This window comes from Eschrichtius robustus, chromosome 1 (genome assembly GCF_028021215.1).
Source record: "Eschrichtius robustus isolate mEscRob2 chromosome 1, mEscRob2.pri, whole genome shotgun sequence".
NCBI lineage: Eukaryota > Metazoa > Chordata > Mammalia > Artiodactyla > Eschrichtiidae > Eschrichtius > Eschrichtius robustus.
In genome coordinates this window covers 117,123,978-117,136,895 of record NC_090824.1, presented here as the reverse complement: position 1 = coordinate 117,136,895, position 12,918 = coordinate 117,123,978, and the positions used below count along the sequence as shown (strand labels likewise).

The 12,918-nt window shown below is 40.9% G+C and overlaps 1 protein-coding gene across 5 annotated transcripts in view; it reads left to right on the top strand.

Annotated features, from left to right (window-relative positions):
• Nucleotides 1-12,918, top strand: part of RAB27A (RAB27A, member RAS oncogene family) — a 72,853-nt gene that overhangs the window by 55,528 nt on the left and 4,407 nt on the right. For all 5 annotated transcript variants that reach the window (XM_068551834.1, XM_068551810.1, XM_068551819.1 and 2 more), the window contains 2 exons: nucleotides 683-786; nucleotides 5,911-6,034. In XM_068551834.1, coding sequence (XP_068407935.1) covers nucleotides 683-786; nucleotides 5,911-6,034 — 228 coding nt within the window. The remainder of the gene's footprint in view (nucleotides 1-682; nucleotides 787-5,910; nucleotides 6,035-12,918) is intronic.

Below are 12,918 nucleotides of genomic sequence, written 5' to 3'. Positions count from 1 at the left end.
CATGGAACACATTGTGATGTTAAATCAAGTCAAGCTTTCACAGGACAAAGAAGACAAACACAGCAAGCACCACTGCTTTTGGCCTATTTAACTCTTAATTGTACAATAAATTCTTGGCTGCGACTAAGGAATCACGAGCTAGTTCTTGTCATCCCTGTCAAGGGATGGGTTTTTAAATCACATGGCCTATTAACACATAAACTTTTATCAGTTAGATAAATAACTGTATTATACGTGTTCGGAATATCATCATCTAACTTATTTAAAATTTTTTAAAAGTTTACACAGATGGTCTTTATTTTAAAAGAAAATTGCAAGTTTAACTTTGGATAATTGTTGGCATTTTAGAAAGTCTAGATTTGTTTTCAAATATTCTTTCTTGCTCTAGATACCTATTTACTGTATTTTGTATGCTATCCAATGTCATTGATTATGTACATAATTTTACACTGTTGAAATGATCTATTAATGTAATAGCATAATTCAGTAAATCTTGCACAAATAAGATTTATGCATGTATAATGTGCACATATAATGTGAAGTTACTAGAAACAGCGGCATGTTATTAAACATCTAACTTGTTTTTGATGAACTGTTGTAAGAGGCTGAGGGCACTGCTGGTGGCTTTATATTTCAAGAGTGGGGCCATGGTTTAGGTGACCAATCTGCTTTATGTTCCCAGGTTCCGCAGCTTGACAACCGCATTCTTCAGAGATGCTATGGGGTTTCTTCTGCTTTTTGATCTGACAAATGAGCAAAGTTTCCTCAGTGTCAGAAACTGGATAAGTAAGTGTTAATAGTCTCCATGCCTCTTGCTTCCCACTCCCTGCAATAAAACCCCTTTTATATTTTACTTCTTTTGTAAGTTGTTTTGTAAGAGCTCCTAGTGCTGTTTAAGATGCTGTTTAAAGGAGCAAGGCTCTTAGTTTAGGGGTGAAGATAACTGAAATACTCTGCTTTCCCTAGTCATGCTAACTTTCATTTGTTGAGTGCATCCTGCACTCTAGATACAAGGGGTGCTTTCTGTGTAATCTCTTCATCAGTCTTTTCCACAAAGGGGACTCTTAGCTGCATTTTATAGATGAGGCAGTAGAAGCCTAGAGAAGTGCTATCAGGTATTTTACCATCTCAGGGTTTAAAACATTTATTACATTGACCCTTTTGAAAACTTAATGGACCCTACCCCTGGCTCCATGTCTCTTCTGTATTTAGAGGCCCCCTTTCTACTTTTAGGGCCAGAGCATTTACCAAGAGGATCTCGTCATAGAAACCTCTAGAACTGCATTGGCCAGAGTGGTCCCCAGCACAATATATAATGAACCTGCATTTTGGCTCTTTGGAGACAGCCTAATCTCTTACATGATTGGTTATAGTAGCCATTTAAAATCCTGCTACTTGACCAAATGTAGCATTTTCTTGCGTTGCAAATGTACATTTTCCTCTGTTGGTTGTATTAGTGTTACCTTAGAGAATCTATTGAGAGGGCTATGATGTTAAATTCTTAACATCCAAATCTTTAAAGTGAAAACACTAATTTTGAAACACCCACTACTTAAAAATTTGGAGTTTTGGTATTATGAAAGGGTAATGGGCTGTGGTTTTTATAGTAGAAAACCTTATTTAAAAAAATGAGGGACCTCCCTGGTGGCGCAGTGGTTAAGAATCCGCCTGCCAATGCAGGGGACACAGGTTCATGCCCTGGTCCAGGAAGATCCCACATGCCGCGGAGCAACTAAGCCCTTGCGCCACAACTACTGAGCCCACGTGCCACAACTACTGAAGCCCGTGAGCCTAGAGCCCGTGTTCCACAACAAAAGAAGCCACCGCAATGAGAAGACTGCGCACTACAACGAAGAGCGGCCCCCACTCGCCGCAACTAGAGAAAGCCCACGCGCAGCAACGAAGACCCAACACAGCCAAAAATAAATAAATAAATTTTAAAAATTAAAAAAAAATGAGTTTTTAAATAAGTAATTTATTAGTACCTTGTGGTTTTCAAAACATTTTCACATAGTTTGTGTCTGATCCCCACGTGCCCCCTGTGAGCAGATGCAGGGAGGTGGTGTGTCCTAATTTTAGGATGAAGACGCTGAGCCTTACAGAGTAACAGACTTGTACAATGACGCGGAGCTTTTGGCTTTTGATTCAGTGGCCTTTTTTTTTCCTTGATTCAGTGGCCCTTTATGTTCTTTCTCAACTAAGTTGATCACTAAGAGTTGAAGAGCTATTTAATACTTTAAATATAGGTTCCCCAATTTAGTCATGCTTACTGGGCTTCACTTCGTTAAATGCCTGCCTGAGTCACACACCCTTACAACTGAATGGTGGTGGCTATTTCTAATCTCTTATCCTCATTCCTTGCTCATCATTCTCTCCTTTGCATCATCGGAACAAATTCTGGGGCTTTCTTAAGTCAAGCACTTTATAAGGATTGTTGTTAGAGACGGGCTCATAGAATCTTAGCATCGAAAGAGTATCAACCCACCTGTTTTTCACTGGCAGAAACTGAAACTCTGGACAAGATAAATCTTGTCCATTTGGGCTTTATGGCTAGTTAGATGAAGAACAAAATCATGTGAAATCATGTGTATGTATGTATTATTTTGTGTTTTCCTTATAGTGTAAAAGAATTCTTTTTGCCCAGTTAGGTAAAGAAAACACGCATATTGGAGATTTCGCATCTTCAATGGAAAGTTTTCTTCTCCCTCCAGCCCCGTTTTTTAAAAAAAGGTATAAGGTTCAGTGTCAGAGGTGGTAATATCAAATCTTAATTAGGAATAAAAATTTGTTAATTATCTATACATTTTATTTTTCCTCTTCCTGTTAGTATTTTGAGTATTAGAGGGATCATTCATTTCTTCTTTCTTTTTGGTCAAATTAAAAAAAAAAAAATATATATATATACACACCAATGGTGATAGAAGAACAGAGGCAGTGTTGCATTGAGCAGGTAGCTGAGTCCTGGGTGCTGAAGGCCCAGGGGGAGGAAGCAGGTCTGCCCCCTCCCTTTGCTTCTCCAGAGCTGCATTGCAGTCCCTTCTCCCTTGACCCAAGATCTGTCCATGCCCTCTTGGGCAAGGGGTAAGAGTCCCAAGGTGATCCCTGCTGAGTTTAGGAGACTGAATAGAGCGCTGTGTCCTCTGGGCCTGAATTTGAAATCTGAGAGGAATCAGATAGTTTTGTATCACTCACCTGTCTTTCTGGAGCTTGGAGGACAAGCCAGTCATGCCCACAGGCAGCGTGTTTTGTAGGAAAACTCTAAAGCAGCCTATATTTCTAAACTTTTCTTCTGTAGCCTCACATAAATAGGACAAAGAGCCCAGCAGGTATATTTTTAACATTTTTGCCTTTATATTTTTATTCCTGTTATTCCCTCTGTCTGAAAAGCCCTCCCCACACCCAGTCCCATTTCCTTAAAAAGTTGAGTTTCACTTATTCTTTAAAATATAGCAAAATATGGCCTCCATGAAATTTTCTGTGATAACTTTGTTGGATTAAATTTTTTCTCTCCTCTTAACTCCTATTACATTTTGTACTACTTACAGGGTCCTTATCACATACCACCTCTAGTTGTAGTTATTTATGTGTGTGCTTTTTGCCTTGGTGAGATTTTTTAAAAGAATTAATCAATTTACTTTAAAAAAAAATTTTATTTATTTATTTGGCTGTGCCGGGTCTTAGTTGAGGCATGTGGGATCTTTAGTTGCAGCATGCGAACTCTTCGTTGTGGCATGTGGGATCTATTTTCCCTGACCAGGGATCGAACCCGGGCCCCTTGCATTGGGAGCGCAGAGTCTTTAGCCACTGGACCACCAGGGACGCCCCTAATTTACCTTCTCTAGTTGCGGTGAGCGGAGGCTACTCTTCGTTGCAGTGCACGGGCTTGTCATTGCGGTGGCTTCTCTTGTTGCGGAGCACAGGCTCTAGGCACACAGGCTTCAGTAGTTGCAGCACGTGGGCCCCAGTACACGGGCTTCAGTGGTTGCAGTGCATGGGCTCAGTAGTTGTGGCACGTGGGCTCAGTAGTTGTGGCTCACGGACTCTAGAGCGCAGGCTCAGTAGTTGTGGTACACAGGCTTAGTTGGTCCACAGCATGTGGGATTTTCCTGGGCCAGGGATCGAACCCACGGTAAGTAATTCACAGATTTTGTAGAAAAGTTGGGAAAAAAGAAAAAGAAAAATTATCAATTATCGTACTTCCCAGACTCCTCAAAATAAATACTATTAAACATTATTACTGGTAATACACAGCATCTCTAAATTCTTTATTATATTAACTTAATGGTTGTCAAGTGCAAGCATGCATCTAGATCCCCCAGAGGGCTTGTTAAAACACAGATTCCAGGCCTCAAACCCAGCCTTCCTGATTCAGTAGATCTGGGGTGGTACCTGAGAATCTGCATTTCTAACAAGTTCCCAGGTGATGGTTAGGCTGCTGGTCCATGGACCTTACCTGAAGAGTCGCTGAATTAGCTCATTTAATCCTCACCTAAACCCTATGAAGTAAGTACCGTCATTATCACCATTTACAGATGGGGAAACTGAGGCACAGGGTGGCCACATAACTTCCTCAAGGCCACACAGCTGGGAAATGGCAGAGCCAGGATTCCACCTTAGACACCGTGGGTCCTGAGTTCATGCTCATAACCATGACACTAAACAGATATGTTGTTAACAGAGCACAGAGTCTCTCTGGAGACCAGAAAGGTTTCACAGTAGAGGTAACTGAGAGGCAAGTCTTAAAGGAAGGGTTGGGCGTCCCTGAAGGAAGGTTGTGTTTGGGTATTCAGGGGTGTGGGGACAGCATGTGTTAACAGCCTGGAGGAAAGAAAGGATGCGGCTGTTGTTGGAAATGGTACACAGTTTGGTCTTGCCTGTATAGGTCTTGTTTCCCCTAACTGTCCCTTGAGGGCAAAAGTCAGTGCCCTGAATTCTACACCAAGTATCAGGCCTCCCTTATTGCTCAGTAAATACTTGCCGACTTGACTTTCTCATGATAAGATATAGCGAACGTGACTTTATAATGAGGAACTAAAATGTCAACACTTTTCTGGTTAACCATGATAAAAAATAAATTAAGCCATACATTTTTTGAGGATGTCTTATTGTGCAAGTTTGGGTTGCTTTCATTTCATTGTGGAGTGTGATGAGGAAGAAATAAGGCTTTATTTTCCTTCTTTGGGAGATTAAGCTCTTTAGCTTAGTTGAAGTTCCCTTGATTTAACTGCTTTTAAAAATTACTGCCTATTTACATGTTTTCAGGTGAAAAGAAATAGCAGCTATGGAGTAAGAATTGTAGTCTCCTGCTTCTTGGTTCTGGTGACAGAATCATTTACTATTTATTCTGGGTTTTCTATCTTCATTTGATCCTATATTTTGTTTGTTTTAGATAAATTGATTCTGCCTTAGGATAATAGAAAAATGTGAAGAACATTTCAGCTGGAAGTAGGTTAGTTTATAGAAAGACAATTTGTTTTAAAATGTCATTGCTATGGAGAGAAAATATATGAAAAACAGAGCTTTAAGATTAGCCATAAGCACTAGTAAATCCTCCAAGTGTTTTTTTTTTCTTCAAATGGCCTTCATAAGAAAGACAGCTATGTTGTATGTGTATGCGTGTGTGTGTGTGTGTGTGTGTGTGTGTGTGTACATAACTTTTGGAGAGAGAACAAATTCTCCCATTCCTCTCCGATATAAATAAGCTGGGGTATGTGCATGAGGACAGGATTAGTTTTACATCTCTGCCCCATCCATTTAGTTTTATAGCTTAGGGTCTTGGTGCTTTGAAAGAATTATATCAGTTCCTTATATCTGTATATCCATTTACAGTTTCAAAGCACTTTTGCATGTATTCTCCACTGATCATAGACTTACATTACTTACCTATAATAAATTTTCTTATATTAATAGGCCAGCTACAAATGCATGCATATTGTGAAAACCCAGATATAGTGTTATGTGGAAATAAGAGTGATCTGGAAGACCAAAGAGTAGTAAAAGAGGAAGAAGCCAGAGGACTTGCAGAGAAGTATGGGTGAGTATTTTTGTGGAGGAATCTACAGAGCAAGTTTCCAATACAAACATTTGCATATGAATGGGTAACAAAAAGGGCAAAAGCAAAAAATTGAAACACTCAGATGTAGCCCTTGGGGGGAGGTGTCAAATACCTACTTTGCATATTAATATTATATGATATGGGAACCATAGCAACAGCAGTGGGCCAGGGCCCTCATTCAGCGCTTCAGTACCGTTTTTCTCAATCTCTTGGTGTTTGAAGAAAGACAGCTTTGAGGTCAAATGCCCTAGCTACGTAAGGCCTCCTTTCCAAGATGCAGGTAAGAGACACCCAGGATAAGGAAATTCTCTATATTCAGTGAGGAAATTTCAAAGCCAGTTCCTAGGCTGCTGTAGAGAGCTCCCTCAGACAAGAAGGTCTTATTGGCTTTGGAATATCTGTGCTGGGAGAGGAGTGTGAAGATCTGCTTTGGTTTAAGTTGTGTTTTTGTGCTGGAGAATCAACTAAATACTGTCTTCCTCCTTTAGCTCAGGGAATAGGTTCGTAGTAGCAGCAGCATTAACTGGACATGAAAGAAGGGGTCAGCCGCTGCTAATTAAAGTGTCTGGGGCACCTCTACAAAACAATTTGCGCTTTACTTTCTTTCTGCCTCTAATATAATGAGAATGCAAATGTGTATGTATTAATTACCCTTAATATAAGTGGGAGGCAGCAAGTGGGGTAGAGAAGGAAGGGGAGAGAGAGAGAGAGAGAGGGAGGGAGAGGTGGGGTGGTGTGGGGTGGTAGGCTGTGTGTAGGGGGCGTTACCAGGCCGGCGGCCTCTGTTGTTAGGCAGGTCCGAGGAGGCCGGAGGAGGCCCTTTCCCTTTTCGTTGTGTGACCCCTGCTTTGTTCTTCCTTGGGCTGATTGAGTTGGGAAAGCACTCAATGATGGTGTTCACACCGGGGGGATGGGGTGGGGGGGGAGTGGAAGGATAGGTTGGCCCGGTGGGAAGGAGCCAGAGTTTGGAGAGCTTTGAATACCAGGTAAGAAGAGTGGACTTGATCTCCTGGGACACAGGAAGTTGCTGAAAGCCTTCAAACATGGAGGGCTGTTATGAGTACTTTCCCAGGTCAGCCTGGGGATGACAGGTGGGGTGGAGTGGAGAGCTGTTGGGCGGCCTCTGTAAAGTGTTGCTTTGTGCCTGACGCTGGAGCCCACAGGGCAGGCGGTCAGAGGGGAAGATGGATTTGAAGTGGCGGAGAGCCAGAACCAGCTGGGACCCGTAATGATGGACTGAAACTTGTATCAGTTCTTACTGCTTCTGACCTGGACGGTGTGGGTGTCCTACGGAAGCCAAGACCCTTTGCCACAGAGCTAAACACACATACCTGGCCCAGGAGGTGGAGAAGCTGAAGGGGGATCTAGGGGAAGGTGGAAAGGGGGCAGGTCTGGGCACTGGTCTGTGCCAACGAGGTGAGCCAGCAGAGAAGCGTCGATGTATGAGCAGAAGGGCTGCTCCTTCACTTCCGCCCTCTGCATCCCCCCCGCTGCATCTCTCCGTGGTCCACCCTGACTGGGAAGGGAATTCTGGGAAGTGTTGTTCAATCCAGCCAAGCTGACAGATTGCAAAGCCACCACAGGTAGGGAGTGGGGGCCGGGCACTGGTATCTTTTAAAAGCTCTCCATGTGATTTTTGTGAGCGGAGGTTGAGAACCTCTGATGGAGGTGATTCTGAAATGGGGGCTGACAGAGCCCTGCAGGCGATTCTGATCACCTGATATGCCCCCTCCTCTCGTGAGAGGCACTTGTGTAAAGGAGTGAAAGGAAAGAGGGAGGGATCAAATACCACGGAGGCTTCTGAAGTGTTGAAGCTGGGCGCTGTGTTGCAAGGGCGTGAGGAGGAAGTAAGTGATGAAGCAACGGAAACTGTGGACCATGCTTTTGAGAAGTGTGTTCGCAAATACCAAAAAAAAAAAAAAAGGCAGCTAGGGGAGTTAGCTGGATCAAACAAGCACATTCTCAAGCCTTGTGGGGGAGTCTGGATTGATTTCTTACCCCTCTGGCCTTCTTCAGCCCTTGGCTTGTTTCCTCTGGGCAGGTTCTTAGGATTCCATCTCCTGCCTGGTATGAAAGAGCCTGGCATTGCTTTCTGACTATATGGGGTATCTGGGGATAACAGGGATTGTCTTCCCTCTGTGCCCAGGTTGGAAGATCTGGGGAGTATTTCATAAGAGGGACTCAATGTAAAGTTTCTGAACTGAGTTAAAATAAGGAGAGGAGAGATTAGCAGATAAGATAATTGAAATGATTGAAGAATGGAAAGGGATGGAAACGGACTTCCCTTAGGATTTAGGAAGCATACAATAGAGTTCTGTAGGCTGAGTTTCAGAGGAAAGTGTAACGGGGAAATTTGGTTCACGTGCATTTCACAAATTTGACATATGTTTAATGATTATTTTCACAGAAATCTTTTTTTCATTTTTAATAATCGTAATATTTTCATTGGTTGCACATGCACTAGAGGACTATGTTGGTTAGTCCATCGATGTGCTCACAGTCAGAAAACAGTAGTTTATGGCATATCTTCATATCATTTGTATGTTGTCTGATAAATTTGCATTTTTTTGTTACTATCGTGTTGCCTTCTCTCCTCAGTTCATAAAAATGGGTCATTGGTTTGCAAGTGGTTCTCTGAAATATACATGCATTTGGAGAGTGAAAGACTATGTCTCAGAAAAACTTTGCAAACCTAATAAAAACATGTTACAGTGCAAATATGGAACATAAATCTGTGTCTGCTGGGACAAGTAAATCTGAGAATGAGGGCTTCATGCAGCAGCCCAAAATAGAAAGGGTGAATTGGATGCATGATGATGAATATTCAAAAAATTATTTTTAGTAGACTAAGAATCCCTTCACCCCTAATTCCCTTTTTTTTTTTTTTTTTTTTTGCTATAAAACTTGGTTAAATTGTAATGTGAAGCTCTTAGGTCACTTCCTAACACAACAAAGCGATGTGCCCCATAAACCAGTCAAGTTTTTTAGAACAACTACAAAATAATGCTTTCCAGTATGTAATATTGAACAATATTGTCAATGAACTCGGAGAAGAGAGCAAAACAGAGGGTTATTCAGATTTGTACCTCTGCCAGTCAAAACTATTATAGTTCACACTGTTGCTGAAATACTTTCAAAAATAGCTACAAAGTCCGTGACAAATGTATTAAAAGAGAAAGCAGAATGCAACATTGACAACATTCATCGTAGATGATACTGATGGATCTCAGACTTTAGTGTGCTCCAGCTTCACCTGAACGCTGTGCCACTGAGTTTCTCATTTAGTAGGTCTGGGATGAAGCCCCACATTTTACATTTCTAGCTGATTCCTAGATGCTGCTGCTGTTAGTGATTGAGGATAACACTTTGAGAACCACCTGTGTAGATGTCAAGTTACTATGAGCTGTGCATGCTGCCAGATACTTTCCTTGACAGCAGAGCTGGACAAAATCATTATGCACAGAATATGAAGCAGGTGTCTACTTGTGCCACGCTTGGAGAAGGGAAATGTGCTCAATGACTTAACATCGGAAAATCCATGCTAAATCCAGGAGGATTTTTTCTCTTGCACAGTTAATGACATAAGCTTTGATAACAGACTGGGCAGGGACACTGGGATTGGTACCAAAGGAGCACCAGCCACAACTGGGTGGGAAAGGACTTTATCGTGAGTGAAAATGGTTGCGTCTAAGCATCCTTCTACCCTCTTCTTTATTCACAGAAGATAGTTTGTCAATATAAGCCTTTGTTTTTGATTCAGGGTCGAGGGAAATAGAGAACATTATGAATATGATGAAAGTATGATAATTGAAAGTATGTATTTCACATGTGCTGTGCAAAGAAAGAGTCAGCAAATTTTTAACAAATGAGATATAATTGATATATAACATTGTATTAGTTTTAGGAATACAAGTTAATGATTTGATTTATGTATATATTGTGATATGATCACCACAGTAAGTTTAGTTAACGTCCATCACCACATGTAGTTACAATTTTTTTTCCTTTTTTTTTTTCTGGCCACGCCTAGCAGCGTGTGGGACCTTAGTTCCCAGACCAGGGGCGGAACCTGTGGCCACTGCAGTGGAAGTGCAGAGTCTTAACCACTGGACCACCAGGAAAGTCCCATGTAGTTACAATTTTTTTTTCTTGTGATGAGAGCTTTTAAGATCTATTCTTAGGGGCAGCAAATATAAGACAACTTTTTCCCCCACTGGAGACTGCTGGCTAGTGATGAGAAGGGTGCTCAAGGGTTTCTTGAATGAAGGATGTGTTAAAAACATTGATTTACAACAATAATATGAGTACAGACCATTTCTGGGATTTCAAGTGGCTTAGCTCAGCATACTGCTGTCGGTGTCTTATCTAGTCTGAACTAGATGAAATGTATGAATAGCTTGATCTCTAATAGTTTTTTATTCTTTGAAAACTTGTTGACCTCCGACCCTTATTTAAGAAATAAATTAATGCCGTATCATCGGGCACATTTTAAAACCACACGCGTAAGCTGCAACTAAACAAACAAGGCTGATTTCCAGAGCCCCAAAGAACTCAGTAGAGGACCTGAATTTCATTTGGGCACTATCTCCCAGGCTGAAACAGTTTATACACTCACTCTTTCCTGTAAACGCTTGTTCGTTTACCAGCCAACAGGCCATGAAAAGTAGTGAGACTCGCTTCTTACTTTAGTGAAAAATACCTTCATAATTTCTGGATCCACACGTGAGCCAAATATCTAGAACCATTGGACAGAATCACCAAATACACTTGCTTTCATTCCTGGGATCTAAGATCTTCTAGTGTTGTAGAAATAAGTCATGGAAACGAAAACATCTAAAAATGTGGGTCCTAACCTATGACATGAGCTGGATATAGGTGTCTCGGTGAAAAGCTGCAAATGATAATGCCCACCCTAATTTTCGTTTTGCTCATTTGTTTTAACTTAAAAATTTGTCATTTATCTATTTATTAAAAGCACATCAAAATTTGTGTTCTGCATGTGTTCCAAAAGGTCATTAAGTGCTCGTTTACAGATTGATATCAATTAGCTGCACAGGATTTTTTCAAATGTTTGGCGGTACTGCTCCCTAGTCATGCTGCTCTAGCACCACCATGTGGCGAGAAGGAACAATACACCTGTCTCTATGCTTAAAAGGGGGACAATTGATCCTCTTGAATTTAAGCTAAGATTACTAAATTTTTGCCTAGAAAGTTTTAGGAAAAGCAGAATATTATTTTTAGAGAAGAAGAGAACCCCATTAGATGAACACTGATTGAGCACTTGCCGGATGCTAGGCTTGTGTTAAGCCCTTTACGTGTATTATCTTATTGCCTCCTTATCAAGACCCCATGAAGCACTGTTACACCTCTTTACAGATACGGAGAACTGTTCAGATAAAGTAGCCCGAATGCCTTCTAAAAGTGAACATCAGGAAGATATGGACATAAAAATATGACTGACTCAATCCACTAGACTTCCTGTGCCCTTAGGACAAGCCGAGCAGCCCAATTTTCGAATGTGAGCACACGGCACATTTCTGTGTCTGGGGCATCATTTTATGCTGGAACAGAAGTCTTAATTCAGGGTCTTTGCTGTGCGTCTCATCTAGTTTGCTTTTCGTCTGGCAGCTCAAAGAACTGAGAGTAGAGAGGAGTGATCTCTAGCATTCATTTATTCCTATAGAAACAAAAACCATGTTGCCCCAATTGCTCAGAAGACTCTGAATAATTAGTCCAAAGATTTTAAGGTTGTTAACTTGACTCCTGGTCACATCACCTGAAGATTCGCAAATGGCCAGGAAATATATTTTTAATTTTTAGTTTGTTACTAGAATTTGAATTAGGACTCTAAACTACATCTTATTAATACTGTACCTCTTTTAATATGAGTGACTTAAAAATGTACACCTCCACTCATATACCCTGAAATTCTACCAATTAAATATTTGCTGAAGTTAGTAAGTAGAGAATAACTCATAGTTCTGCTAGAGGCACCAGTCATTTATACTTCAGTATTGATCAGTAAAGTAAGATCCATTTTCTCTCAGCATTTAGTGATGATCACTTGGGGGCAGTAAGGAAGCTCCTATGGTTTGACAAGGACTGGAGGGAGACATGCTTTGAAGCATGAAATATTTTGGCTAGGACAGATCTGAGTGAGCCATCTCTGACGTAGGGAAGCATGGTTCAATTTACCAGAATTTAGGGCAGGACTGTATATCAGCTACATTGTGGATTAAATCAATGCTTATGGGCTAGTCTGGAAATTTAATGTTTATAATCTTGCTGAGGTCTCTTGGAGCTATGATTTTCCATGATTCAGTGACATTGTTTCTATGTGTCCTGAGTTTTAAACAACAAAATTAAAAACAAACTTTTGTAACCTAACCCTTTACTGTGTTGGAAATAAGAAATGTTTATCAATGACACATTTGTCAAAAATGACGCATTTCTAAGTGCTTTAAATGTTAACTCATTTAATCCTTAATAGGAAGATACTGATATGATCTAGTTTTATGGATAAGGCAACTGAGGAACAGATGTTAATAGCTTGCCAGGGCTACACAGTCGGTAAGGAGTCGTACTAGGATTTGAATCCCGGCAGGCTGGCTCCAGAGGTTATGGCTCTTAACCATTCTCCAAACTGTAACTTCCATGCATAGGTTTTATCATTTTTTAAAAAGTATTTTCAACTGTGTTTTCTCATTTATGCCTTAAAAATTATTGTGAGGTAATTACCAGGAGCTAAGATGGAAGAAACTATGGAAAGTAGAAATAGCTTAATGGAGACCCTGTTGAGGAATCCATTGAGGCTGAGGACGCTATAGCTGGAAAGATATTTTTAATTGACTTTGAGGAAATTT